At 34.4% G+C, this 27,726-nt stretch overlaps 4 protein-coding genes and 2 long non-coding RNA genes across 6 annotated transcripts; 4 read left to right on the top strand and 2 right to left on the bottom strand.

Moving 5' to 3' along the window:
• Positions 1 to 8,619: 8,619 nt before the first annotated feature.
• LOC120161922 lies at positions 8,620 to 11,212 on the top strand. The gene is made up of 5 exons (XR_005519511.1): positions 8,620 to 8,837; positions 9,220 to 9,393; positions 9,645 to 9,824; positions 10,638 to 10,715; positions 10,795 to 11,212. It is a non-coding gene; the product is annotated as an uncharacterized LOC120161922 (long non-coding RNA).
• Positions 11,213 to 14,295: 3,083 nt separating this feature from the next.
• On the top strand, positions 14,296 to 18,269 carry LOC120161913. Its single transcript, XM_039172117.1, has 5 exons — positions 14,296 to 14,568; positions 14,972 to 15,078; positions 15,473 to 15,649; positions 15,988 to 17,864; positions 18,028 to 18,269. Exons 1-5 carry the CDS (start codon positions 14,399 to 14,401, stop codon positions 18,175 to 18,177), a joined length of 2,481 nt encoding a protein of 826 aa, XP_039028048.1. The 5' UTR covers positions 14,296 to 14,398; the 3' UTR covers positions 18,178 to 18,269.
• Positions 18,270 to 18,831: 562 nt separating this feature from the next.
• LOC120161917 lies at positions 18,832 to 22,515 on the bottom strand. The gene is made up of 5 exons (XM_039172121.1): positions 22,347 to 22,515; positions 21,042 to 21,259; positions 19,787 to 20,020; positions 19,126 to 19,271; positions 18,832 to 19,027 (listed from the first exon to the last, which is right to left on the bottom strand). The coding sequence occupies exons 1-5, from the start codon at positions 22,419 to 22,421 to the stop codon at positions 18,876 to 18,878; spliced, it is 825 nt and encodes a 274-aa protein (XP_039028052.1). The 5' UTR covers positions 22,422 to 22,515; the 3' UTR covers positions 18,832 to 18,875.
• A 2,213-nt stretch (positions 22,516 to 24,728) lies between these two features.
• Positions 24,729 to 24,933, top strand: LOC120161923. Its single transcript, XR_005519512.1, has 2 exons — positions 24,729 to 24,781; positions 24,840 to 24,933. It is a non-coding gene; the product is annotated as an uncharacterized LOC120161923 (long non-coding RNA).
• A 241-nt stretch (positions 24,934 to 25,174) lies between these two features.
• LOC120161919 lies at positions 25,175 to 25,862 on the bottom strand. The gene is made up of 2 exons (XM_039172123.1): positions 25,448 to 25,862; positions 25,175 to 25,356 (listed from the first exon to the last, which is right to left on the bottom strand). Exons 1-2 carry the CDS (start codon positions 25,806 to 25,808, stop codon positions 25,244 to 25,246), a joined length of 474 nt encoding a protein of 157 aa, XP_039028054.1. The 5' UTR covers positions 25,809 to 25,862; the 3' UTR covers positions 25,175 to 25,243.
• A 450-nt stretch (positions 25,863 to 26,312) lies between these two features.
• On the top strand, positions 26,313 to 26,629 carry LOC120161920. Its single transcript, XM_039172124.1, has one exon. It carries the CDS (start codon positions 26,350 to 26,352, stop codon positions 26,620 to 26,622), a length of 273 nt encoding a protein of 90 aa, XP_039028055.1. The 5' UTR covers positions 26,313 to 26,349; the 3' UTR covers positions 26,623 to 26,629.
• Positions 26,630 to 27,726: the final 1,097 nt, after the last annotated feature.

Raw genomic sequence — 27,726 nt, 5'->3', positions numbered from 1 at the left:
GACTTGAGAAATGGGTATCAAGATAAAATCAAGGATAACTCCAAGTTGAAAGTGTCTTCTGAATACTGGAAAGACGAAGTTCATAGCCTAAAAAGAAAATTCGAAGGGCCTGATGAGAGAGCTTGGAAGGAACAGAAGAAGACTGCCCAGAGGCGCTTAGCAGACAGTCAGCATCAAAACCAATGCTTGAGAATCCAGATGGCTGATCTGGAGAAACAACATGAGAGAGATGGAAAAGCAATAGCTGAGTTAGAAGCTATTGTAGATGGGTTCAAGAAGAAAGTGAGCGAGCTTTAGATAGTGCTCTTCGACGGAGGTTTACAGTGGCGTTTCTATTGAGAGCAAGCACAACAAAGGGTGAAGGCCAGAGACGCAGTCATCCGAGACTTCATGGATCAAGTACAGAAGGCAGCTCGTCATCTACACGGCCTGGCAAGGGAAGCTGGAATGGTCTGACAAGGCATATAACCAGTGACAGATGAAGACAGAAGACTTGTCAACCTACTAGAAGCTGTTCGGGGTCTAGAGGATTTAGTCTGAATGTACCTTTGATCGTTTTTATATCTCTTACAAGATAAAACATTTTTGTCTAAGTAAAGATTATTTATAATAATGGACACTTTTATGGATCAATGCCTCGAACATTTCATGCATTCTTGTATTTTGCATTTTTGCCTTTTTGCATCTTCATCTACATTTTTAAGCATTTTCACAAACATGAAATTAAGTCATGAAGGACTCGATGAAGTGGATTTAACCACATGGAAGCAAGATTGTAACATTAAAGAGCCTGATCAGATGATGGTAGGACAATGCCGGCCAGGATGATCTAAGAAAAGAATCTCCATATCCTAAGGACTACGATGTTAAAGCTGTTAGCTGTTACCACATAAGAAGCCCCAAACATTCCTCTGAGAACTATAAGGCGAAGCGCAAAATCCAAAACCTGATGGATTCATGGGCATAAACGGCCGAAGAAGGGGGCATCTCATATACCATTTGCACTTAGAGAATTGTTTTGTTTAAACACGTCTCTAATCTTTCATCGTTTGCTTAATCTTTTAAAGGATTGAATTTATGCTACTTTATAAGGTGGAGCAATTGAACAAATTCTAATCTTTAGTTCTTCGAATATTAAATGAATTAAGGATTCTTTTAATTCTTCAAGAATTATATATTTTTGACATATGGCAAGGTTAGACCTTTCTTATCCTGTCTCAAACCCCAAAACAAAATACCTTGATTCTTTACCCAAAATAACTCATGGTCATTACCAAAAACACCAAATTTTGACATTACCTCCCATTGAAATTCTTGAACATTACCTTTATCTTTTTGATACACCCACACCTTTCTTTGAGTCAATAAGATCACACCATTGTCTTTTTAGACTCAAAATTGACATTTTTACACCATTAAAGCCCACAGTATCGAGTTGTTCATTTGAACATGAGCATTATTCTAAGACATAACTTAGGGCATCTCACAGGGAGCTTGAACATTAAGATATTTGGGGGGAAAAAGAAGAAGAATTCATCCGAAATAATTCTATTATGCATTAATTACATTGTTTTCATGTAAATAGAATTAATCCTGAAAATCTATCCCCCTGGGGATACCTCTTCTGTGAGTACATCCATGTATGAAATGATGAACGACTTTCTTTCTTTATCCCTTCACAACAGGAGAAAAAATATATCCCTTGTGTCCCCTTTTGAGCCTATATTATTTTTCTTCTGATTCAACCCTAACCAAGGATCACCCTCCACACTGGGGGGCAAGGTGGAAGAAATCTGCTCACATGAGTGAAGACATCAATCCAAAGGAAATACCAAAAGGTGGGCCAAATACCAAGTGTGAAGATTCAATCAAGAACAAAAAAGAAAAGAAGCAAAAAAGAAAAAACAAGAACAAAAAAGAAAAGAAGCAAAAATCAAAAGGAAAAGGGACAAAATGCACATGCAAAGATTCCCTAAAGACAAATGGCACATCAAGCTTCAAACTATGAGATTGATCAAGAACAATCATTCTTGAATCACTGAATCACTTCACTCGAAGATCATAGAGCATCAGGAGAAAGAGACATTTTGAGTAAGACAAGATCGAGAGCATCAGAATGAATTGATCATTGGTTCAATACCCTGAAACACTTATTTGGGCCTATTTATCATTTTCTTTCATAACCATACATTACGTGCCTTAAAAGTCCATTCTAATCATGCATGGATTTCTCAACAGAAGAGACTATCTTCATATTTCATCTCGCCCATCAGGATTAATTTGCAAAAAAAAAACAATGCAATTAATGCATGGTAGAGAAAAATGACAAAGGGGGGTTCAAGACGTAAATCTTGAATAACGTCTTGAAACCAAATGAGGGTTCGAGTTGAAAACCTGAAAAGGCGGCTCGAATATAAAAATTGTGCAACTGAGGCGATCACACAAATTCCTTGATAAGGCATTGCACAATCCGAGTGTGACAATGAAGGTTGGGAGTCAGAGAACACTTACAGCAGATAAACATGCAAGCTACCCCATCAATCCTTTGAGTATAAAATGTCAAACCTTTGACCAAACACGATAATATGAGACTTTTTTAACTGTTCCTTACTTAACCATTTCCCAAAGATAGCTTTGATCTTGACACTTGTCAAATAGCTATAATTTATTGAAGGATTAACATTGTAATTAATTCTTTTATATCCGATGAACTCTAGTTTTATGATTCGCCTCAATTGTAAAACCGTGAAAGTGATCATATTTTCAAAACTTTTGGTTAAACATTTTTCGAAACTCTTTTAATTGATATTTTCATAACTTTAAAAATAAATGAGAAAGAAAAACATTTTTTTCAAACAAGACAATCTCTCTATAGTGGATATTGGTAAATGACATGTGACTCTTAGACACAAAGCTCGTGCTCAGAATCAATGCTGAAGAAAGAAATGAGGAACATTTGGGGCATCTTTGAATATTCAACATCAAATATTGGGGCATTTTTGGATATTGGGGCATCTTTGGGGATTCAACATCCTAATGCGAATTATCAGACCTTCTGAAGGCATTTCCTCCACATGCAGGAACAAGCAGGCAAAAATGAGGCTTTATCCAAGAGATAAATGACATTAATTCATGTTGCATTCATCTTAGACATACTTGAGAGCATCACATTTATCATTTTTAGTATACATAATTTTTGTAGCTTTAGAGTCAAGTTTCAACTTCAATGCGAAAGATACTTGATTCAAAAGAGTTTGTAAAAATCGACAGTGGTTGCTTAACTCAGTAGCAAGGAGCTACACCTCAACTAATTTGATATATTGAAAGATCGACAGATCTTAGAATCAACTTCAGACGAGTTCGAGAGCTAATTCAGAACCAATCCAGATCGCATTTTCAAGTTGGATTTCAACTTCACGACGAAGGATATCCAATTCTTGGCTCAATTTCACGGCGAAGGGGCCACCTACGGTTTCAACTTCACGACGAAGGGAATCGTGCTCACCATTGTCTCTCTTAAGACAGTTTCCCTTGAAACAAACTTTGTCTCTCTTGAGACAGTTTCCCTTGGAAAAAAACCTTTGAAATTGTTTCTCTTGAAACACAAAAACCTTTGAAACATAAACATTGAAAACATTTCCCTTGAAATGAATTTTGTCTCTCTTGAGACAGTTTCCCTTGAAATAAAATCTTTGAATATGTTTTCCTTGGAACTAATTTCATCTCCCCGTGAGACAATTTCTTTTGGAACTAAGTTTTGTCTCTCTTGAGATAGTTTTTCTTAAAACAAAATTTTGTCTCCCTTGAGACCGTTTCTCATGAAACAACAGATATCTTTGAGATCGTTTCCCTTGAAGCGAATTATGTCTCTTTCGAGACAATTTCTCTTGAAGCATCATCTGCACCGTTACACTCAGCTCAGGCACATACTTGGGATGGTCAAAAGCATTTATCAAATCAAAAAAATATAATGTGCACATCATATTTGAACATTTGAAGAATTCGAGATCAGGGATCAGAACTTGAAGATTTCAGAACTAAGATTCCAGAAAAGCAACCGGAGATCGATATTTCTCTCATGAGCCCGAAAATAACATATGTTGCATATGCATTTTAGGCATACCTAAGAGCATTGTATCCATCTCATCACATATATGCATAACTTTTTCAGGTTTTAGCTAGAGTCAATTTCTACTTCGCAGCGAAGGATATTGAGCTCAAAGCTACACAATCAACTCGAGAGTAGATTTCAACTTCGCGACGGAGGATATCTAGCTCGAAGCCAAACTTCACAATACTTGGATTTCAACTTCACGACGGAGGATATCGTTCCCACACATCCATGATTTCAACTCCACAACAGAGGATATCGCCCCACCCGAGACAACACAAGTTCAACTTCACAACGAAGGGACGGCTGGTTGTCAACAAACAACTTCCCAATTTCAGAGCCAATTTCAGCTTCACAGCGAAGGATATTGGACTCAAGACAACACAAGTTCGACTTCACAACGAAGGGACGACTGGTTGTCAACAAACAATTTCCCAATTTCAGAGCCAATTTCAACTTCACAGCGAAGGGTATTGGACTCGCGACAGCACAAGTTCAACTTCACAACGAAGGGACGGCTGGTTGTCAACAAACAATTTCCCAATTTCAGAACCAATTTCAACTTCACATCGAAGGATATTAGACTCGAGACAACACAAGTTCAACTTCACAACGAAGGGACGACTGGTTGTCAATAAACAATTTCCCAGTTCCAGAACCAAATTCAACTTCACGGCGGAGGATATTGGACTCGGAACAATACAACCTACTTGGATTTTAACTTCACGACGAAGGGTATCCAATTCCAGACTCAACTTTACAACGAAGGGGTCACCAACGGTTTTAACTTCACAACAAAGGGAATCGTGAACACAAGCAACATCCATCTATAGGTTGGATTTCAACTTCACGACAAAGGATATCCAACACAAAGAAGGAGCGTCTGTCAACACACTTTTCAGTTTCAGAGTCAATTTCAACTTCAAATCAAAGTATATTGGCCTCGAAACAACACAACTTACATTGGATTTCAGTTTCACGACAAATGATATCCAAATCCAAGGCTCAACTTCACGACGAAGGGGCCATATTCGATTCCAACTTCACGACGAAGGAGTCATCTGTAACGCAGCAACACCGTAGTCTTCAGGACAAGTTTCACCTTCACGACAAAGTATCTTGATCCATAAGACGATTCAAAGGCCACTCGCCAAAAGCTTTGAGTTCGATTTCAACTTCACGACGAAGGATATCGTGCTCAGAAGCTTCCAGTTCAACTCGACCTCACAACGAGGGAGTCATTCCATATTTCAGTTCAATTTGGCAAACCAATCAAATATCGGATTTCAACTCTGCGATAGAGGATATTCGATATGAACGAAAATTTGTGTCTTTTATCTTTGCCCTATTTTTCATTCCACGAAAAAAGACAAAGAGGGGCAGTTGTAGACACTAATTTTCCAGTGCCAAATGTCTCCTCCCCGAAGACTCCTCCTGCAGCCAATTTTCACAGCAACCAAAGAGCGTTAGAAGTCTATTTTGTATAGGATTCTAAAAATAGTCTGCTTTTTCCATTATAAATACATGTAATCCATATCATTTGTAACACACAAATGGAGATATAAATACAAGCAGAAATTACTAGTAATCTTAGAGCGAAATCAGAGTTTTTTTTTCCTGCAAATTTTCGAAGAGAAATACAAGGTAAATATAGTACCTTTTTCGAGTTTACGCTTGCATGCTTGTGTCTCGTTACATTTTGTATTCGAAAAACACCAAAGAAAAGGATTTTTTGCCGATGAACAGGGGCATTTTTCGGGATCTATTTTTATAGATCTAGCCCCCAAGGCTTATTTTCTTGAGAAAATACTTTGATTTTCGGAATGGGTGTGAAAAAGGGGTAATCTCACTCTTGGTCCCCTCGTTTATAAAGGATTTAATTTACACCCTGAAATTCCAATTCATCCTCAAAGTGCTCCAAAATTTGTCATTCGATTTTCTATTTTTACATTCTAGTCCGTTTTCTAGATTTGAATTTCAATTTTCTTCTTATTTTATTTAATATTACATTATAGTATATATTTGATATTACTCCTGTGTATTATTATTATTTAGTTCCTTTTGTTGTTATGTATATACATGTATCATTATTATTTTATTATTTACTTATTTTATTTATATGTTATATTATATATATATATATATATTTTACGTTATTTCTTAATATTTTTCTTTATATATATTTTTAGTTTATAAGCTAATATGTATGTATTTCCCTTTTTACATTTTTTTCCCTTCGTTTTGTTTATTTATTTTATTTTTATTTTCTTTATTCATTAATTCATTTTTCCTATTTTATTTATTTATTTATCTTATTTCATTGTCTTTATTTTTTATATATTCCTTTTATTTTCATAATCTCCATATCAACTGTGTTGTTTACTTTTCGTCCATATTTGTTAGTATTTATTTATTTATTTTTGTTTATCTATTCTTTATTTCATTTTCTTTATTTTCAATTTATCTTCATCGTTTTTGTTTTTCTAACACTTTTATTGATTATTTAAGGGTTTGTTTTCCAAACCTTAGAGGTGAGTAATTTGGATCGTCATTTTATCTTTTAATTTAACTTACAATTTTCTTAATCAAAGACAACTGAAAATTACGTAGTACCGAAAGGGCAGTTCAAGGGTGCTAAACTTTCTTTGACTGTAACCGACTCCCGAATTCGACACATCTTTGGTAAGAAGCTGACCAGGTAAGAAATAGGGTGTCCTATCAACCCATTTGCTTTAAAATAAATGATCGGTGACGACTCCTAATCTATTTTCCTAAGTCGAAGCCCAATTCCGGAGCCCAACCGAAAGACGGTGGTGACAACTATTATGTTTAACATTATTATTATTATATTTATAATAATATTTCAATTGAATGATATGTTTATAACTTATAGGGGGAAAATAATATATTTGTTATTGAACTCATAATTAAGTGACTTTGATTGTGATTTACCCAATATATTAAACATGGTTTTTATACACACCAATTGGATCATGACTCATGATTAATATTTTTCCAAAAACCTAATTATTCTCGTACAACTAATTTGTTATCAAAATTTGATCCACGTCATTACTTAAAGTTAGTTAAATGTTTATTTTATTAATATTTAAATTCAATTAATAATTAATTTTGTTAACATCCTTATTATCTTAAGGACACGAATATAAATGCGTCTAAATACCGTTCATTCTTCCATTTACAATACAAATGATTAAATTTGTAGATGATTTAAACGTCGTTTTAAAATTAATTTAAAAGACTATTTATTGTGTTTTATAAACCATAATTCCAAATAATAATAATGACCCGTTTGGATCAAGGATTTTAGGATTCCTGGCAGACATATTTTTTTTTCTGACTAAGGATACCATGTTTGGTTGGGTATTCTTTCCCAAGTTAGGGTAATATTTCTTTCCCAACAGTAAATATTGTGCGTTTATTCTTGGAAATGTTATTCCCACACACCTGTTAGATATTCTTTTATTCCCGTGTGCTAAGGGCTAAAATACCCTTCTTATGTTTGTTTGCCTCTGTGATATCTTCTTCTCCCCTGTAAGAGCTTACCTTTGCGAAAAATTCATCGTTCTCCTGATAAGATTTCTTCTCCTCTCACTTTCTTTACAATGTTTTACTTGTTTAATTTTCCAGAAAAATTAGTGTAGTCGATTTAAGTTAACCTTGAGCGATAGTTTCCTTATAGTTGTTGTTTTGCTTGGATTCATTCTACCATTTTTTTCATAATCTTGTGTTGTATTTGAGTTTTAATGGAAGATTGAATAGTTTTAAAGAGGGGGTTGTAAACCGTAAAGTAAAAGTAAAGATATTTGATAGGGCCCGATTATATTCATAGTTGAATTAATTAGGCGTGTTTGTTTTTATTGTGCAATGTCTGCAAAGCTCTTATGTCTGCGCTGCGCAGACCACGCGCAGACATTGGGCTTCGCAAAACGTTTGTTTGTTAGAAGACAGAAGCTCTTCTAACGTCTACGCGAGGTCTTCTTGGTGCAGACATGATTTTATATCTTTAAAAGTCTTCAAATCTCTTCAAAGAAATTAAAATTATTTTAAATTTTTTTTTTAAAATATGAAAAAATTTATTTTAAAATATTGATTGATTTATTTTAAAATATGGATTGATTTATTTTAAAATATAGATTGATTTATTTTAAAAAAATTATTATTGTAGTTGTATGGATTATTTAAATTCATTATTATAAAATTAAAATTATTTAAATTTCAGTATTACAAAACTCTTTTAAGTTTAAAAAATTAATTTATTTATATTTCAGTTTATTTTAACAGTACGTAGATGTTAAATAACAAACAATCTCCTTATTATAGACTATAAATTTTTAATACACCTCTTCTACTACGTATTCTTGTAATCCGCAAATTACAGAGCTTGTAATCAGCAGATTACAGTACCCCTCCAGAAACAAACACTACTTTATACTCTTAAACCGGTTATCTTCTCACCCTTCTATTTTTTCCATCACCTTCCCCAGAAAACCGTCAAAACTCCACCGACCCATGTCCTCCTCTCCCTTGGGCTCGCCGACGAGCTCTCGGTGAGAACAATCCGATAATAAGAAAGAAAGATTACATTTTGCTGAAGGATTTATAAGTGAAAACTGAAGTTGATGAAGAAAAGGGTTTTGTTTTATGCTTCTGGGTTTCTATCTTCAACTTCTATTCTGTGTATCCCGAAACCATTCTTGAACAGGTTTAGCAACTCAAAATTTGATCTTTTTGTGTTAGGGAAATCACTCATTTCTCATTCCTTGTTGTTTTTTGTTCTGCTTTTGTGTTTTTTATGTGATTTAATGAGTAGTTTACAAGAAGAAATTGTTAATCACGTCCTAAAATTACCTTTCTTGGTTTGATTTCTTTTCTATTTGGATGTTAGGAAAATACCCATTTCTTATTTTTCTGTTCCTTTTAATGATTCGTCATTGTTTTGTAGCTTCAGTTCTCCTGTTATCACCTACTAGAGCAACAATATTCATTATTTTGATGATCGTTTTCTTAAATTTGTATTAGTAATTTACCTTTATTAGAGTTTTCGATTTCGATTTTTCTATTAAGTTCGACTTTTTTTTAAATAGGTGTATGCAGAGAGTAACAGCAGGTCCCCTTTACTTGTTCTAAACGGAAAGACATTGATGTTTTTACCATTGACTTGCCTACTCAATGAAGCTCCTGGTCCTGGAAACACTGATTTACGATTAACCGCCGAGATTGAACAAAACCAAAACAAATGGATACATGTCGGATACGAGGTATCATATGTTGCACCTTTATTTGTAGTTTCATATGTTGCTTTAATATCTTGCCATGGTGTTTGAAATGTTCGAGATAGTTTTCGGAATGAGTGAACAGAATGGACTGGTTGTAATTTGGTCTGTTTAGTAGCAGAAAATGTTTTTCTAAGGTTTTACTGCAGTATACTTCATTAGATGAAAATTAGTTTTGTTGCCCTGGCTATTATCATCATGTATGCCGATTTTTCTGTTTTTCCTTTCTTTGTCAGGTCTCTTCTGATTTTGTGCGGCTTTGCACTAATGGGGAGATTGCAGGAGTGTGACATCTTTCTTGTAGTTCAAGGAAGAGGACATTGATTGATATTCGTGGCAATAGAAGTTTTCATGCTTTCATCCATGACGCAAAAGTCTTGCCTTAAACGTTCTCCGTAAAGGACCAATATGTGAAGGTGGCTTACTTGTAGTTCTCATGTTTCCTCGATGTTTTTCCATAGCATGTAAGTTTACCTTAAGGTTTAGAAAACTGATGCAAAAATATAATACCAGGATCCACCTCTAAGATTGTCTATCGATAAGTCTACTATCTCTAATATTAAAGAAGACCAGTTTGGCTTTTGGCATATTTTTGGTGGCAAAGTAAATACCAAAGAGTTTGAAACAACTTTTGTGATAGCAGTTATGCATTTCTTTTGTGATATTATTAATGTATCCTTTTTATAATCTTAAAGTTATCCTATTGATATAACTGAGCTTTGTTTCCTACTTGTTTTCATCATCTATTGGGAGATGCACATAAAATTGATATAAAATTTTAAAATGTCTCCCAATATTGATGTCGGATTGTGAAATAAATAAAGTAATAGGTTGTTAACTTGCATGCCACTACTTTAGTCTAAGCAATAAATGTTCAAGCCTGGTAGAGCCAGCCAACTGTAAAGACATTCAAACTCGAAATTAAAAGGATATTCTTATCTTGGTATGTAAATATTGCTGATATGTTAGCTTTTATCCCCAATCTTTAGCATTTGATGTGGTAATATAGCCTATTTACTCTGACTTTGTTGTAAAGGCAAATTTTCTTTTCCAAGATTTGCATGTACAAGCTTGAGTATGCGTTGAACATGGGTACTTGAAGACTAAGAGTAGCTTAGAGTATATCTTGCTCATTTCACAGAATACAAGACAGTTTTTCAACCTTATTGATTCCTGAATGATATGAGTTTACCGCTCCTTATATTTTATCTAAACTTACCTTTTCTCAGGCATATCGTCGTCGGATCTTTTCCTTGGATGTTGTTTTATTAAATATCTTTGGGCAGCCAGTAAACAAGGAACTAGAGGTAATTTAGTCTTTAAGCTTAATTTCGCAGTACTGTTTTTACCTTCAGCACCTAATTTTTCACATTGCTTGTTGGAAAGGTCGTGGCATCACTCTTGTATGCTTTTAATCGGTTACCCGTTGAGAAGATAAATGGTGAAGAACCTCCTCTTCTAGTTAGCTGTGATGGAATTGAATTTGCCTCTTCTGACCGACCTAGTAAATTATCAAATGGGCGGGCATCCTTTAAACTGAAGATCTCCAAGGTGGTAATATTAGATATAGTTTGTGCTATATTTTGTTCAATACGTGTGTTTTTCGGTATTTTATAAATTTCTTCGTGGAACTTATTCCATGAGAAACTAGTCCGTAGTTTTTCATTCTTCTAGAGGCCTTCTTTTGTGGAAAATAATGTCTTCTGCTGATGGTAACCGACCCCATATAATATAACTTCAGCTAAACTACTTCTCAAGCACAGAGGTTACAATATTTTGTGTAGCTAGGTTGGTTGAGTTGAAGTCCGGGTATAAATTCATAATGTCTCCACTGATAAGCACATAAGCTAATAAATAAAATGTTCATTAATTCCAATCTCAAATAAATACAAGCACATCTGATAAGTTTCACAAGCTTATCCAAAAGTTGGCTCATACGAATGATGAAATATATATATTTTTGCGAGAATTTGACTCTGTAACATATTTTATATATTCTTGTACTTATGATTGCCTGCGATGATTCTCCTACTATGTGTGTCGCAACTTTGGATATGGTGCTACACTTGTAATGTTTAGGTTATTCATTAACACTGGTTTTTGGAAGACATTGCAAGGGTAGTTTGTACTGTTTAGTAACTGATTCTTCTATGATATTTTATCCTATAGTTTTAAGTTGTATATCCAGGTCAATTCATCTTAATTTGTTTGTACTTATGGAACAATGCTAACAAACAATTCTTATTTGTATTTGTTTCTTGGGTTAGCTCTTGAACAAAACGTTTTAGTTCTTACTATTTTTATATGTTTTAGATTTCCTTTCTCCATTGTTCGGTTATGGTAAACTGTAGAGGAACGATTTGAGAAAATTGAATTATGATAATGGGTTTGGTTCGAGCTTTTGAAATTAAACCCAAGTTTCATTATCGTTTTCCTGTCATTTTCCAGTAACCAAGCCAGTTGTATTTGTTTAAACTTCAAATTCTCCATATGTTATTATATGTTTTTATTACTTTTTTATACTAGGAATTGAAGTCTAGCCTGGAATACCACACCCTTATAATTCCGGCAGTGTCCGGGGAAAGCTTCACATTACTCGGGTATATTGTTCTGAACAAACAAAGAGCGTTTATATGGATTTGAAAAGTTAGTTTTTGAGGTTTTGACCCTTCATAATGGAGTGCATTGTTTATATAGCGTATAAGTTAGTTTTTGAGGTTTTGACCCTTCATAATGGAGTGCATTGTTTATATAGCGTATATTGGTTAATAATTGGGGCATAGTTGTTAGTTCTCCGAAGAAAAAAAATGAACACAAATACAATACTAAAAATTAAATGAATACAAATTAAACATAAATACTTATAAAAATAAATAAACAAATAAAATCCTATTCATTCAAACTTAATTTATTTACCCCAATAATTATGTATCAAATTTTTTATGCATCATCTTCGTTTTTACTATTTACGCTTAAAAATCTAGATTTTTACTCCAAAAACTAATCTTCAACGGTGTAAGTTCAAAAATTTGGTTTTCGCTACGGCTTCTATTGTTAAATAGAGCATCATTTTACCCTACAAATAGTTCAAATAATTCGGAAATAAGTCAAATTTCAGACATGCTTACAATAATTCGGACATAGTTGAATTAGCAATCTCATGACCGATATTGGACATGGTCGAATTAGCAACCACTTAAAATTGTTTTAGAATTCTCTTTAAATAGATGTAAGCTATTCCACTTGTCCTTTGTGTATGATTTGAAAGAAATTAACGGTCTAGTATGTTCAAAGTTTGGCCTCTGTTGGATTTTGTATGTTCGGAGAGAAATTACAGGTTGAGAAACATGAATTATTGGGTTGCTTGCTTTTCGTAATCAAGAGTTGAGTACAAATCATATTAGAACTGAGTATTAATAATTTTATTAAAATATTAGCAAAGATAATGATGAATGACGGTGAAATATAAAATTATAGACAATATGATTTTTAGTGTTATATTTTCTTATTTATTTGAATTATGTTTTTGTAATATAAATTCATGAGATAAATAATAATGATAAAGTATGCATAATTAAGTATAAATATAAAAGATAAATAAATGCATAAATTATTGTATATAGAAGATATAATAAATATTATATCTTAAATAACAAAAATAATTTACTATCTTTTTATTATTATGAATATCTATGAAGAATTTTCACAATGTAAACATTTAGTTAAATGTTAAATGTTGATGTAAAATTTTAATATATTTTTACATAAATTATGTAATGTTTAATATTAATAAAAATAAAAATAATATATGATATATTTAAATACACAAGTAATATATTATCAATAAATAAAATTTTTATATAAATAATTTTTATTTAAATATTTAGAATTTCACTTGTTAGAAAATATAGAACAAAGACAATTTGGTAAAATATACATTCCAGTAATATTTTATTACTTCAACTAAACACTGTAATCTCACATTTCTATCAAACCAACCAAACACAGTAATGTAACATTCACAGTAATCCTATTCCCTGGTAATTTTTTATTCCCACTGGAAATCTTTTATTCTCACTGGTAATATTTTATTCCCACTGGTAATATTTTATTCCCACCGATAATCTTACATTTCGTGAACCAAACACACCCTAAGAGTAAAAAAGACCTCATGTCACTCTATTATTACTTCGAATATAAAAGAGTCACTTTTCTTCTTAACAGTAATAATTTAATTACTCAATTGAAATATTATTCTATAAAAATATTATTGTTCATTAAACATTTTATCGTAATATTGACATGACTTGATATAATAATAATTTTAATTTTATAATTCATGAGTTCAATTAATTTGATCTTAATTTAAAATAATTTAATTATTCATATTTAAAAAATCTATTAATTAATATTTGCTCTTCCCCTAGATTACTTGCTCTTCTCATAAGAATATTATATTGCTTTTTTGTTAGTTTCTTGATGTAATAATAGTTCAATACAGTAACTTATTGCTACTTTATAACAGAATATATATATCCCAATGTTATTTGATTCAATAAATTTGTTTAGTTTGATAGTATCATAAAAAGAAATTAAACTGATAAATTTTTAAATACGAAAATTTAAATTTATTGATCATTTAGAGATTAAAACAATTATTATATTATATTATATTATTTAAGTATTTATTTTAATTCTAATTATAAAATGATATGTTTGTAAATTTGTAATAATATTGTAATAAATAAAACTTAGATTTGGTTAACAAGTAAAGAATAAACAAGCAAACAAACATGCTGATTTTTTGCTATTTCATGTCTCTTTCAATTATTATTTTGTTCTTTTTCCTCTCTAAAAAAAATGGGGGAAAGAGAGAGAAATTGAACGCTTGAATGCTCTGGTTATTGCACAATTCCCTTTTTTGGTCTCCCAAATCCAGGCGTAACGGTTTATCCTTTTGTCTAGTTGTTTGTGTTTCTGATCGCAAGGAATGAGCAAAGAGATTGTAAAGGAAGTAACGCCTTCGTCGTCCGCTGTCGCTCAGGCCGAAAATCGTGTTTTTGCTAGTCTGAGAGGCGTCCAATGGCGTATCAATCTCGGAATTTTACCTCCTTCTTCAATTGATGATCTCCGAAGGGTAACAGCTGATTCTCGCAGAAGGTAACCCTTTCGTCTTTTCCTTTACCTTATTTTTTAATTTTATATGATGAAAAAACTAGGCATCAAAGGCAGAATATGTAATTTTGAGCTTCTTTTTATTGTAGAGATTACCAAAACTTGATCTTTTTTATTTTTATTTTTCTAATTTTAAATATAATCATTGTTTTTTAATGTTTCAGCTAATTCTAGCTTAAATTTAATATAAAATGATAACTTTGTGTCTCTGGGTTTTCAAGCGATTTTACTTTTACCCTTTTTTTCATGTTAAGATCTTTTCAAAGAACATTATTTTCCTTAATTCAATTACAGTTATCAATTATTAGAGTTTTTATTTCCATTTTTACATTTTTGGAAATAAAAGCTAACTGCTTAGTCTCAAATCTCTGGTTTCATGGGCATTTAGATATGCTGGTTTGAGAAGGCAACTGCTGGTGGATCCACACGTTCCCAAAGACGGAGCAAGAAATGCCCCCGATCTTGTTATGGATAATCCGCTCTCACAAAACCCAGGTAATTGTAATTTCTCTGCTTTCTTTTGCTGCATCGCTTTGATTTTTAGTTCAGCAGGGACTATATAATTGCATTTTTTATCCATCGGTTTTTTCTTTCTAGTACTGTTGTCTGTACGTTGATGCTAAATTTGTATGGACAATTGTTTATGGGTCCGGTGTCTGTTTCAGCTGCATAAAAAGGAGGCAATTCTCTTTTCATCCTTTTACACCCTATCCTGGTTGATTGTTTTTTAATCCAGGAATTGTAACTCTACTTTTTCAGTTGGAAATTAGACCTGGCTAAATGTTTTGAACATTCTTCTACGAGTAAATTTACTGTGGTTTCACTCTGTTTTACGATTTTAAGTGTTTTTCGTTTGATCTATTTAAGCCATAGCTAATTCTTCTTGCAGACAGCACCTGGAGTCAATTCTTTCGGAATGCTGAGCTGGAGAAAATGGTTAACCAGGATTTATCACGATTATATCCAGAGCATGAAAGCTACTTCCAGACTCCCGGATGCCAGGGAATGTTGAGACGGGTATTGTTATTGTGGTGCCTTAGACACCCAGACTGTGGTTATAGACAAGGTATTTTGTTAATCGCTTTGCACGCATGTGTTATTACTTTTCATGCTATCTCACTGAAAAATGAAATGAGCAAATGCCTTGCAATGCAAAATACTGATTGTGTTTTCAGGGGTTTGGATCCTAATGTTTCAGACATAAAAGTAATATGGTTGTGATCATCTTAGGCGAAGGCTAGTTGGAAGTTGGTAATTCAAATCTTATTTCGTAGTGTGCAATGAAAAAACGTTGGATTTGGAAGACAATATCCTGGGTCAACTAAATTTTAACTCTTACTATATGAATATGCGAGGCATCAAAAACTGGTTCTTTATCTGTTTCTCTTTCTTGCTTATTTGTAGGAATGCATGAACTCTTGGCTCCTCTGCTGTATGTTCTTCATATTGATGTTGAGCGTCTCTCAGAAGTGCGGAAGCTATATGAAGACCAGTTCATTGACAAATTTGATGGATTTCCATTTGAAGAAAATGGTGGTGCTTACAATTTTGATTTTAAGAAGTTCTCAGATTCTATGGAAGATGAGATTGGTTCTCAACGCAATTCAAAGAAAGTCTGCAGTCTTTATGAGCTTGACCCCGAGATACAGGCCATTGTATTGCTAAGTGATGCTTACGGAGCTGAAGGTGAACTTGGTATTGTCTTGTCTGAGAAATTTATGGAACATGATGCCTATTGTATGTTTGATGCTCTGATGATTGGGGCACATGGTTCAGTTGCTATGGCAGATTTTTTTGCTTCCTCTCCTGCAGCTGAGTCCCAAAGTGGCTTGCCTCCTGTCATTGAAGCCTCGGCTGCACTATATCATTTACTGTCAATCGTTGATTCATCTCTGCATACCCATCTTGTTGAGCTTGGTGTTGAACCGCAATATTTCGCACTTCGCTGGTTGCGAGTTTTATTTGGACGGGAATTTTCACTTCAAAATCTCTTAGTTGTATGGGATGAGATTTTCTCAGAAGATAATAGCCCACTCAATAAAGTTTCTGAGGACGCTGACCATTTCAGTTTTAAACTACTCAGTTCACGCCGTGGAGCACTAATTGCCGCTATGGCAGTCTCTATGATACTTTATCTGAGATCTTCCTTGCTTGCCACTGAAACTGCAACTTCTTGTCTTCAGAGACTCCTGAATTTTCCAGAGTGTGTAAATCTGGAAAATCGTATAGAGAGGGCAAAGTCACTGCAAATTCTTGCATTGGAATCTAACAAAGCATCTTTGTTGTCTGCATTTGGTGGGGCTTATAACTGCATGAAATCTCCATCGAGCAGCCACAAAATTTCATCTGATTTAGGTTCTCCGAAACCTGCTCCAACCCCGCTGCCTGACAGCTATTGGGAAGAAAAGTGGAGAGTACTTCATAAGGCAGAGGAGCTAAGGCAAAATAGTTTAGGAAAGCATGCTACAAGTGGGAAAAAGAGTTGGTCTGAAAAAGTAAAGTTTGGCCTACTTAGAACTGAATCTGCACCATCACCTGCAAGAAAAGAAAAATGCAAAAAGGACAATCATTCCGTTAGGCGTAATTTGCTTGAAGATTTGTCTAAGAAGCTTGGCTTGGAGGATGATGCTGTAAAGGGATGCTGTTTCGAGGCTTCTAATTCAGACGACCATCATTCTGTAGAGGTTCAGGGGGAGGAACAAAATTGTGCTAACAAGCGGTCTATTTGCACAGCAGAGAATAGATGTGAGAATGGAAGTGGAGCTGTTGTCAGTGAAGAGAACTCATCTATTTTTTCCGACCCATCAAGTCCTCCTGGTTGTGGCATTAATGATCATGAAAATGACACAGAAAAGAGTAGTGTTACGTCAAATTTATCGGTAGATGATAATGATGATCACCGGCGGAGGAGCCCAGAAGATTTACCACATCAGGTTCCCTTTCCTACCGAAGATGTCTCACGAAGTCCTCTGCATGAGAATGAATCTTCAGGGAAGACCTCATCAACGAAGGAGAGAAGGCATCTTTCAGGTAAATTCCAGTGGTTTCGGAAGTTTGGACAAAGCAATGTCAGTGAGAAGACATCCGATAAACGAGGAGGTAACAATGAGGCTGCAAAACCTCCAATTTTTGATAGCAAGAGCAGTACAAGCTGTACAGCAGACTCATCTGCTGCTGGTGCTTCTTGTAACTCACATCCGACGAGCAAAGGTGATACTGTGGACCAGAATATGATGGGGACATTGAAGAATCTTGGGCAGGCTATGCTTGACCACATCCAGGTAATATTCCGGTTGTTTTAACTATGCCAAGCTTCAATCTGTCGAAGGAAAATGTTTATTGTTGAATCACTGAAACCCGGAACTGACGTTAAATGAAGATTGGTGATTCCTTTATTCGGTTTACTTTAATGGAATTGTTGAATGACCGTGTTTTGATTGGCAGGTTCTGGAGTCGGTTTTCCAGCAAGATCAAGGCCAAGTAGGATCATTGGAGAATTTGTCTAAAAACAATCTAGTTGGCAAAAGGCAAGTTACAGCCGTTACAGCTCTCAAGGAGCTTCGGAAGATCAGCAATCTTTTATCAGAGATGTGAGATTTTTTAGTTTCCCTTTTCCAATTAAATTAACCTGTACATACTTGATGTAATTACCATTTTTCGATGCTAATAAAATAAATTTCTTGACCCTTGTATGTATTAAAATCTAAGTCTTTGTCGGTGTGAGAGAATCAAGGATGTGTATACACTCTTCTGTTGGAACTTTTATTGTAATTTTTTCAAGCATTACGGGGAATTTGAATTGCAACAATTTTCTTAATTTTATGATGAGCTTTATTTTTTTTATGTTCAACATATAGGGTATTGTAGAAATCTATTATGAAGATGATCTTTCCAACTCAATTTTCTCGATTTGATGCGCATAATAAATTGATTTAGATGTTGACATGAATAACAAATACTAAAGGTCAAGTAAGCAACAATAGAAATGACCCAAAACTCTGTCAAGAAAACAACATCCAAAAATGAAGCCAGCCTCTCATTCCATTGCTGCATTACAAAGAAATCTGCATTTCATTTGCATGCCATTTCAACTACCAAACAACTACATAAAGCATGCTGGTTTGTAAGTAAAACAGAAACGCCTGTTGCAGATGCAGTGGGGCTACCAAGCACCATACAGCGACTGAACCGAATCTGTTTAGGTTTACCTATATAAACATCGGTTTCAACTTTTCCTTTTCCTTAAATGATTAATTAGCAAGGAAAAGATTGTCGGTTCTCTAAAGTATGACCTATTCTATGTTGTGGAAGCCTGGGAGAAGAGACGTGATGAAGCCGAAAACAATCATTTGGATTTCCCTTACAATTCCCCACCATTGATTACCAGCATTTCCTAAACCAGGTTCTGCTTCATTCTCATTCTCAGCTGCCTGATTGCCATTATCTGCTGGTCGGTTGACATTTGATGTTAAATAAATAAAATATGAATGAAAGGCTGAACGAATTTCGGTTCACAAAAACTTAAACATTAAAAGAGATTACCTGCCAAAGCTGCATTTTCATTGTCCTGCCTTCCAGCAGCAGGAACATTCTCTGCTCTGGCAGCAGGCCCTCGTGGAGGTGTGGCTGCCCTCTGCATGCCTTGGGAAAGCCATCTTATCAATGGCGTGAGTGCTCCAGTTTGATACCTGCAAGAAACCAATATATGTTACACTGAAAAGTATCAAGAAGAGTCCTTAACTTTAGAATTTAGAATACTACACAAAACCATTGTCATTGTTTATCTCAGCCGGGGAAAAAACAATGTGGAAGTGAAAGGTTAGTGAAAACAAGAACCGCCCATCATTATTTGAGAAAAACTAGACCACCCCATTTATTAGCCTAAACTCTGACGCCATTAGTGAAGTATATGTGATTCTAACGATAGAAATGCTCCACCACTTCACCCAACCGACAAAGAAAGGATCACAATTTCTTTTAAAGCAAAACTCACATTCTCCATTCTGCAGAAAAAATACTTCTTCCTAACCCCTTACTGATACACAAGGACCCATCAAGCCACAGCAACCCAATCAGTACAAAGATGGTCAAAAGCAGGATTCAAGGACTTGTATCATAGCTTAAACTAAATAATCAGGAAAATGGCAGTTCTGATGAGCAGAGCAAGGGTTAAATTCTAAGCAATTAGAAGTTTGGAACTTACAAATAGACAAGTGAAGCAAAGAAAACAAGGACAGACAGCCTCTGTCTTGATCCATCTTGGTTGAACAAAAATATTACAGCCGCTAGCTTAAGTATAAGCAACAAATCCAGCTGAAATGCAATTTGGAATCTTCTTACGACAACTTGTCTTTGAGATCCTATCTGTTGTTGATGTTGGGGTTGTGCTCCTTGCCCTTGCTCCTCAATTGCGGCCCCTGCCTCCGTCACAGACCTTCTGTTAATGGAAACCGTGCAACAAGGCAAGATAAAAGTAAATCGGGAGATTTGAATAGGATGTATGGTAGCAAAGTAGGATAAAAGGAAAAGGGAAACAAGTTAAAAGCATGAATACTGTAGCATCAGGAGATTTGAATCGGACATCTCAGATGATTTTTTATTCAATGCAAGTTAGCAAATCCATTTTCTTCCTACAATGGAATAAAATCCCCTTCCTAGAAATAGAATGTATAGCTAAATTTGTTTTACTTTATATATATATAAAATGGCTGTCCCTTTTTCCCATATGTATGGGGTAAGGGGGAGGTAAGATAGTAGGCTACCCCCAACACAACGTTGAGAGCAGCTTCCGTAAGAGACTTCCGAATTATGAAATACCCTCCATATGTATGGGGTAAGGGGGAGGTAAGATAGTAGGCTACCCCCAACACCACGTTGAGAGCAGCTTCCGTAAGAGACCTCCGAATTATGAAATGCCCTCCGTGGTACTCGATCCCACGACCTCAAGGTTAAGAACCTTGTGCTCTACTAACTGAGTTGGATGGTCATTTCTTTATATATATATAAAGAAGAAAAATAAAGAAGCAAAATGTATAGAAAATAACAAAATGAGGCTCCAAATTGTCTAGTAATGGGCAATGGCAGCTCCTCAAAAGCTTGTGGTCGGTGCTGAATGTTGTAACAATAAAAAGAAAGTTAACAGGCATGATATAGTGATGGGAAAAAGACAGTGACAAGGACGAAATTTGAAATCTAATATATACATTTATTTAAATAGCTTGGGCATGAATTTATCTTAACAAATAATCAAACATACCCAGCATATCAAATTCTTTCTTCAAACTCAACTGAATTGAACTGGACCCATATTTCGTGGTAGAAGTCGGATAAATTAAAAAATTGTTAGGATCACTTACTGGTGCTCAACCCTAATGCTATGGAATGGTAGGTGGGCATCTTCATTTAACAAGAGGGAGATAGATAAACTACAGAAATATACAAGCTGCATATTTACTTACGTGGGTATATTATAGGTGAGGGGAATGAGATTGTTAGATGAGATTCCAGCAATATGCCCCATAAATGGTGGAACATGAACAGCATAAATGCCTGCTCCACGGTTAATCTGTTCCTGATTTTGTAATGAAGTTAAACCTGGGATAATTGCAGGAAACATAACTGGAAACATCTGAAAATCACCATTTTGAAAAGCTGGAACACCAAAATATCCAGGAAGCTGCAACATAAAAGACATACAGAAACTAAGAGTGAAAAGAAAATTACAGACACAAAGCACTAGTGAAGAAAAAAACAACAAAACTCTCATCCACAAATTTTAGTATTCACCAAATAGGTCAGAACAGGAGCTAACCGGATTCAATTTAAACATCATTTTGTTAAATTTGTAGTCCTCTATTACTTGGCTGGAAATTATTTGGGAATACAGACTTTCTATCATCTTATGACTGACCTCTCTCTCTAGACATAAAAATGATGTAAATGTTCCCATTTAACTACTAAATGATTGCAACACGCAAATGGTTCAGCTCTTAATTTGAAAACCTTTACCACTGCGCATAACAATTCCGTTTATGAAGCACTTCCTAGCATCGTGACAACAAAATGCCGGACATCTCCAAATTGATCATAACTGGACCCATATATGATAATGCATGTGGCAATCAACAAATACTCAATACAAGAGCAATACTAGGTTGCTCTCCCAAGACACACATAAAAAGTAAGATTTTCATCTTATAGTCAACCAAATGAAGGAATGCATATCCCTAATCGCATAGATAAGTTGCATGAATTTTCAAGCAAAGAGACAGCAAAATCTCTTTTGGTTCCTCTTTTTAAAGTAACTACAGCAGAATATCTTTAAAATGTGCACCGGCATATAAATGACAAAGTGCTTTATAGATGGTTCAGGAAGAACAGTCCCCAAATTCAATTTTAACTCAAAACATTAGATATCATCGGCCAATAATTTGCCAGAAGATATAGCTAGAACTCAGATCTCATAACTCATCAACATTGGATGAATCAAAACCATCGTTTTATGTCCAGCCCATTGAAAAACCAAATATTTTATCACGACTGAAACGGGGGGAGGCTACGAAATACCTAAAAAACTCAATTCCGTGAGATAGCTAAATTCCCCAAGAGGTAATCGGAAAAAAATTGAATAAATTTTTTTTCTTCTCAAGCTTCCAGAAAACATTATCGCTATCGAAAAACCCACGGATGCAAACGAAAAAAATAAACAATTGAATTGTAGGGAAAAGATCCTTAAGAGAAAATTGTGAATTGAAGAAGAAAACCTGGGATATTTGTGCCGTGTTAACGGAGGATCTTGGTTGTGAACTAGTTGACGCCGTTTCAGATTCTTCAGCCATGACGAGGGGAATGAAATTCAAATGACCTCCGTTGTTCTAAATTTCAAGCACTGATACTTGTCGGACCAATTTTATAGATAAACCTTTTCCTTTCTCAGTTTTTTTTAGTTGGCTGTTTGTTACGGAATCATTTAGAATGTATTTTTTAATGAATTATTTATTACTGTATTGTTAAATCAATCAGCATTAAATCATTTAAAAGTATAAAATAAATACGATGAATACTGAAATGATTCTATTAAAAAATAAACAAATAGTCCTTTAGTTTTCGGAATTGTTATTGACCTTATTTTTATCTAATGTGATGCTGTTAATATATGTATATGTGGTGCGATCTGCTTTTATTCCGAACAATTGTTTTATAGATTGGTCTCAACTCTTAAATTATATAATAAAGGTTTTTTCCCGGACTCTAATTTTTAAAATAATAATATTTTTAAAATAAATTTAGAGTTTTTCTTTTCTTTTTTGTTAAGAACTCGACTTTGATTAAAATCAAATTCTATATTTTTTTTATTTAAAAATCTCTTTGGAATTAAGAGGTGATTAAAGTCTATAATTAAATCTTCATTATCATATTTATTAAGAATTCGACTATAACTAGAATCAAACTTCACATTTTTCATCGAGACAATCTCTTTCTAATTTGGACATGAGAGATGACTGAATCCCATAAGTCATCGTCACCTAAACTTGGCTAAAATCATAATTGAATTCCTCATAATGCATTGAAGAATTTGATTTCCACCATAACCGAATTCATGAAAAAATTACTATATATTAGACTCTAATTCAATTGAAAACTAATTAAAATACTACCCCCTTAAATGATAATTAATATTAATATAATTATATTTTATCTTTTTATATATTTCTATAACCATTAAAGTATAATAAAACAATTAACAATCACAATTTACATATGTATCATTACTGTTGCAGCATCCAAAAAAAACTTCAGGTTTCAGTGCACTTGAACATAAATATACTTAATTGCTATCCAAGCATGAACCTGTGCATGAGCCGAACTACATTCCAGATCGAATAGATTTTTGGTTTTCTTGCAAATATTTAACGAACCAATCAGTCAATTTTATAATACAGATGATTTTATATATATATATATATATTGCAATTTATAACCAATCAATCCAAGAAACTCACCATAACAGTGTGATGCAAAGCTCTATACAAAATACATTAAAAATACTGTACACAGATCTTCCCTTCTCAATTCTCAAAGTAGACGAGGCTTGGGGAAAATCCATGACAATGCCAGGGCAAGTCGATACATGCTAAATTGTAATGATCAAAGACAAGTATTAATACTCTTAAAGCAGAACACAGCATAAACCATGGAATTTTTATGTTACTCAACTTTAAAAGTTTATATAAACTAAACATCGAGTCAGCAATACGTGCAAATGTACAGTAAACAATGGTAACCGGTGCTCAACCAAGCATCAACAACTTCCACAGTAGAATGAAGTTAAAGAGGTTTGAAGCAAAGCATAACATTAAACTATCTATACTAAGACTGGAAATTGTATCTGTACAACATCTTACTTGCATTTCATTAAGCAGCCTCTCCCGTAATGAACTAGATGTGAAAGGTGACCAAGCCTGCATATGAGAAACATTAATTCGAAAGAAATATAACAAACGGGTGGAGATCTACCACCAAAATTTCAGATCTGAACCAGAGGGGAAAATGAAAAGCCTAATCGACAAAAACAGGATGTATCGATTAGCATTTTGCAATTATCTACCGTAGCTGAGACAAGATAATTGTTCAAATGAACTGAGCTGATAGCTGCCTATTGAAAATAAAAATGGAAAGGTTTTGCACTCAAAGACACATGGCAATTTGTTTGCTGCTAATGAAGGTAATACTGATACATATCACGATCATTACTTCGATACCAACCGTTTGGATCATATTAACAAAATGAATATTAGAAAACATTATTCATTTTCAGCTCTTGCAGCAACACAATAGTTTTCTAGACTTGTACAAGCATGCAGACACCGTTCACTCCATGTACTAGCTCCAAGAAACACAATTACTTTGAGTGCACATTGAGCATTGGCATAAATTTACCAAAAATCATAGAACTACAAAATATGCCACAAAATCCATGTCAATAACACACCCTAGCTTCCATGAAGTAAAACCAAAACCAGTTTTCAAATAGATGTATTTAAGGAGTTTCATATCCAATCACTGATGGCCACCACTGGATTAAAATCAGGATCCTAAATGTCAGCTAATTTCTTTTGGCAGCTTCAAGAGAAATAGGAAACCGACCTTCAAAGTCTCAAGTCTCAACAACCCTCGATTGGCTTTTTTCGATGGATAAGTTAACAAACATTTCTGTATTCTAAATAAACATTTCTGTTGCTTTTCTCCATGTATAGAGTTACCCAGAGTTAGTAGGTTGAACCCCTAGCATAAAAGGCATGTAAACTAGAAGTAAAGCTTGACAAAAAGGAGAGCAAATTTCAGCTAGAAAAAAATTTGAATTTGAGTTAAAGATGTTAACCAGTTGACTCAGGAAAAAGAAAATGGTGAAATTAAACAAAATTATACTACTATATATACATTGTCAGCTTAAAGTTCCGTCCTGGAAGCTCATTCAGTTAAACCAATTGCATAATTTTACTGATGCTGAAGAAACATAATACTTCAGCTGTTAATCGTATTCCAAAAGAACTAAGCTACTCAAGCAAAGTACCAAAAAGAAACGACTCAACTGAGATGAGAGGAAGCATGTTGCGGGAGATGGAAATTATTCAGTAGGATCATCATAATCATCCGCATGTCAAGAAGATTCATTGTCTGAATCAATCGAAATTTCCACCTCAACTTCCTCTTCCTGCTGCTCTGGATTTTTCAATTTCACATCCATGCTTGAAACATCTGCATACTCACCATCTACAACCCAAATCCCAAAATTAACTCTCTAATGAAAACAAACCGATGCCGATTTCTTCAAGAACCATCAAATAGATGAAATAAGGATTACCTGAGACAAAAAAGGAGGCGCAGGGCCAGCCGCGGCCAGTTGTGAGAGAGAGGTACTCGTCGGGAGTGAGTTGATTGGTCAACTGGTCAATAATATCGGAAACTCGCTTGGAACCATGGCGAGGCAGAGGGACCCAGAAGGAGGAGCCCGGGAGGAAAGGGAGCCAATCAGGGGTGGATTTCTGGACTACTATGGCGTGGATGATTTCCTCCATTTTGTTAATGGCGGTGGCTGATGAAGACGCGGAGTCCAGATCGATTTCGAAAAGCTCAGGCTTTGATGAAAAGCGGCGGAAGAAGGAGGAGCGGTGGTGGTGAAGGGAGCGGCTGAGGAGTAGGGTTTTCGATAGCATTCGGGCCATAACTTTTTCTTTGTTTTGGGTTTCGGAATGGTTTGGTTAGGCTTGGCTCTGAGTACTCTGCTTGCTTCCACACCTGGTATTTTCTTAATTTTAGTTAAAATTTATCTCGGGTTTTAATTATTTGTTCAAGTATAAATAAATATTATTATAAAAATAATTAAATAATAATTTTAATCTTTATTGATGATTGTTATCATACTCTTTTTATTATTAATGGTCATCATACTTTAACATATTCTATTTACTTTTTTTCAACTCTTTAAACACGAATATGGTGTTTATCTTACTAAAAGAAATCTTAATTTATACAAATTTAACTTTAAAGAAAATGGATAACCAAGCAGCCTGGCCCAACGTGAAAAGAAAAAAAAAATAGACTCCAGCTGGACCATAAGGCTTAAGCCTTTGTTTTATTTGGTCTTAAAATGACAATCTCGTCTATCCTCATCCTTATTCTTCAAGTTCGTTTTAGATCTCTGTACGCCACGCAGAGAGCAAAAAAAAAAAGAAAGGAAATTAGGATTTGCTTGAAATTGTGAAAATGTCAATGAGAAAAGTTTATAGCGAGATAAAAGGGATGAAACTGAAGGAAGTTCCGAGCTATTTCAAGCCGATGCTATCCGTTGGGTACGTCAAGAAAGCTGTTCAGAGGGGTTTGGACAATTACCATGCCAAGTACATCGAGACAGACTCCATCGAACCTCTTTACCACGTCTGTTTCGGGGGGATGATCTTTTCTTACCTCGTCGCTCTTCCCAACGAGCGTCGTCATCTCGAGCACAACCAACATGCCGAGCAACATGGCCATCACTGATCCCATCTTGGTACTCCTCATATCTTTTTGCTTTATTTTTTAGAGGTTCGTTGTTCTGAGTAGTCCATTGGAATGAGAATTCATTTTTCGTTGTTGAAATGCGGGTAAGTTTAGTTTTAGATTCTTTATTTTCATGAATGCTGATACAATCGAGCTTTTGGCCTGGTTTTTATGAATATATGATAGCTGCTTATCCCATTGCTAGAAAAGCTACGCTAATTTTGTTTAGTCGATAGTTTATATATTTCATAAACTAGATAGACTTAGACTTAGTTGGCATCCGTAGCATCCTCATTTCCTATGCCGACCAGATAAATTTCATAACAATTATAGAGGAAATATTGTGGCTGATATGAGAAGATGGCTTTTGATACACTTCTGGGAATTTAAATTGATGTGTGTAGATGCTACGTTTGACACATTTGTAGTGTTTGCGTGTTGCGGTCACATCACATTTATTTGAGAAATTCTGTCATAAGGGCTATGTTAAAGTTCAAGTGATAAATGTGTTATAGGTTATTTTTTACCCTATTTTTTTTTTTTTGTTCGGGGCAGTGGGGAGTTGTGGAGGGTGGTCATAGAAACTTATTTGAAGCAGTCTGAAGTTAGTAGTGTAGGATATGAATTCCATCTCTAGAAGATAATTCTTCCCTCATATATGTCTATGCCATGGAAACAAGGTTTTAATGGTGTTATGCTGTTCTCATTTGCCATTTTTTTAAGAAAAACTAATTGGCGTTATTATGTAATTGTATAGCCATATTGCCTTTCAACTTTCCCTTCATTCCAAAACCAATATATTTTCTCGATTACTTAATGAAATTTTGTCCTTTTTATTATATTTGTCACACACGCTCACGCATATATATTTTGGATAATTGACTTTTTGTTTCTTAGATTTCCTATTTTAAACCATCTTAGCTTATTATTTTACTGATTAGTTATAATACTTTCGTGTCGTATAATAAATGCTTTCTTCATGATCAAGGTATTGAACTATTCCTGTTTAACCCTTTTGGTACCTAAATTCTTTTTGACACATTTTGATACTTAAACTATTGTTTGCCCCTCTTGACCCAAAAAAATTAACAATGTTAAGAAAAG

This window comes from Hibiscus syriacus, unplaced genomic scaffold (assembly GCF_006381635.1).
Source record: "Hibiscus syriacus cultivar Baekdansim isolate YM2019G1 unplaced genomic scaffold, ASM638163v2 tig00111402_pilon, whole genome shotgun sequence".
In the NCBI taxonomy this organism is placed as follows: Eukaryota; Viridiplantae; Streptophyta; class Magnoliopsida; order Malvales; family Malvaceae; genus Hibiscus; species Hibiscus syriacus.
This window is presented reverse-complemented; position numbering and strand designations above follow the sequence as displayed.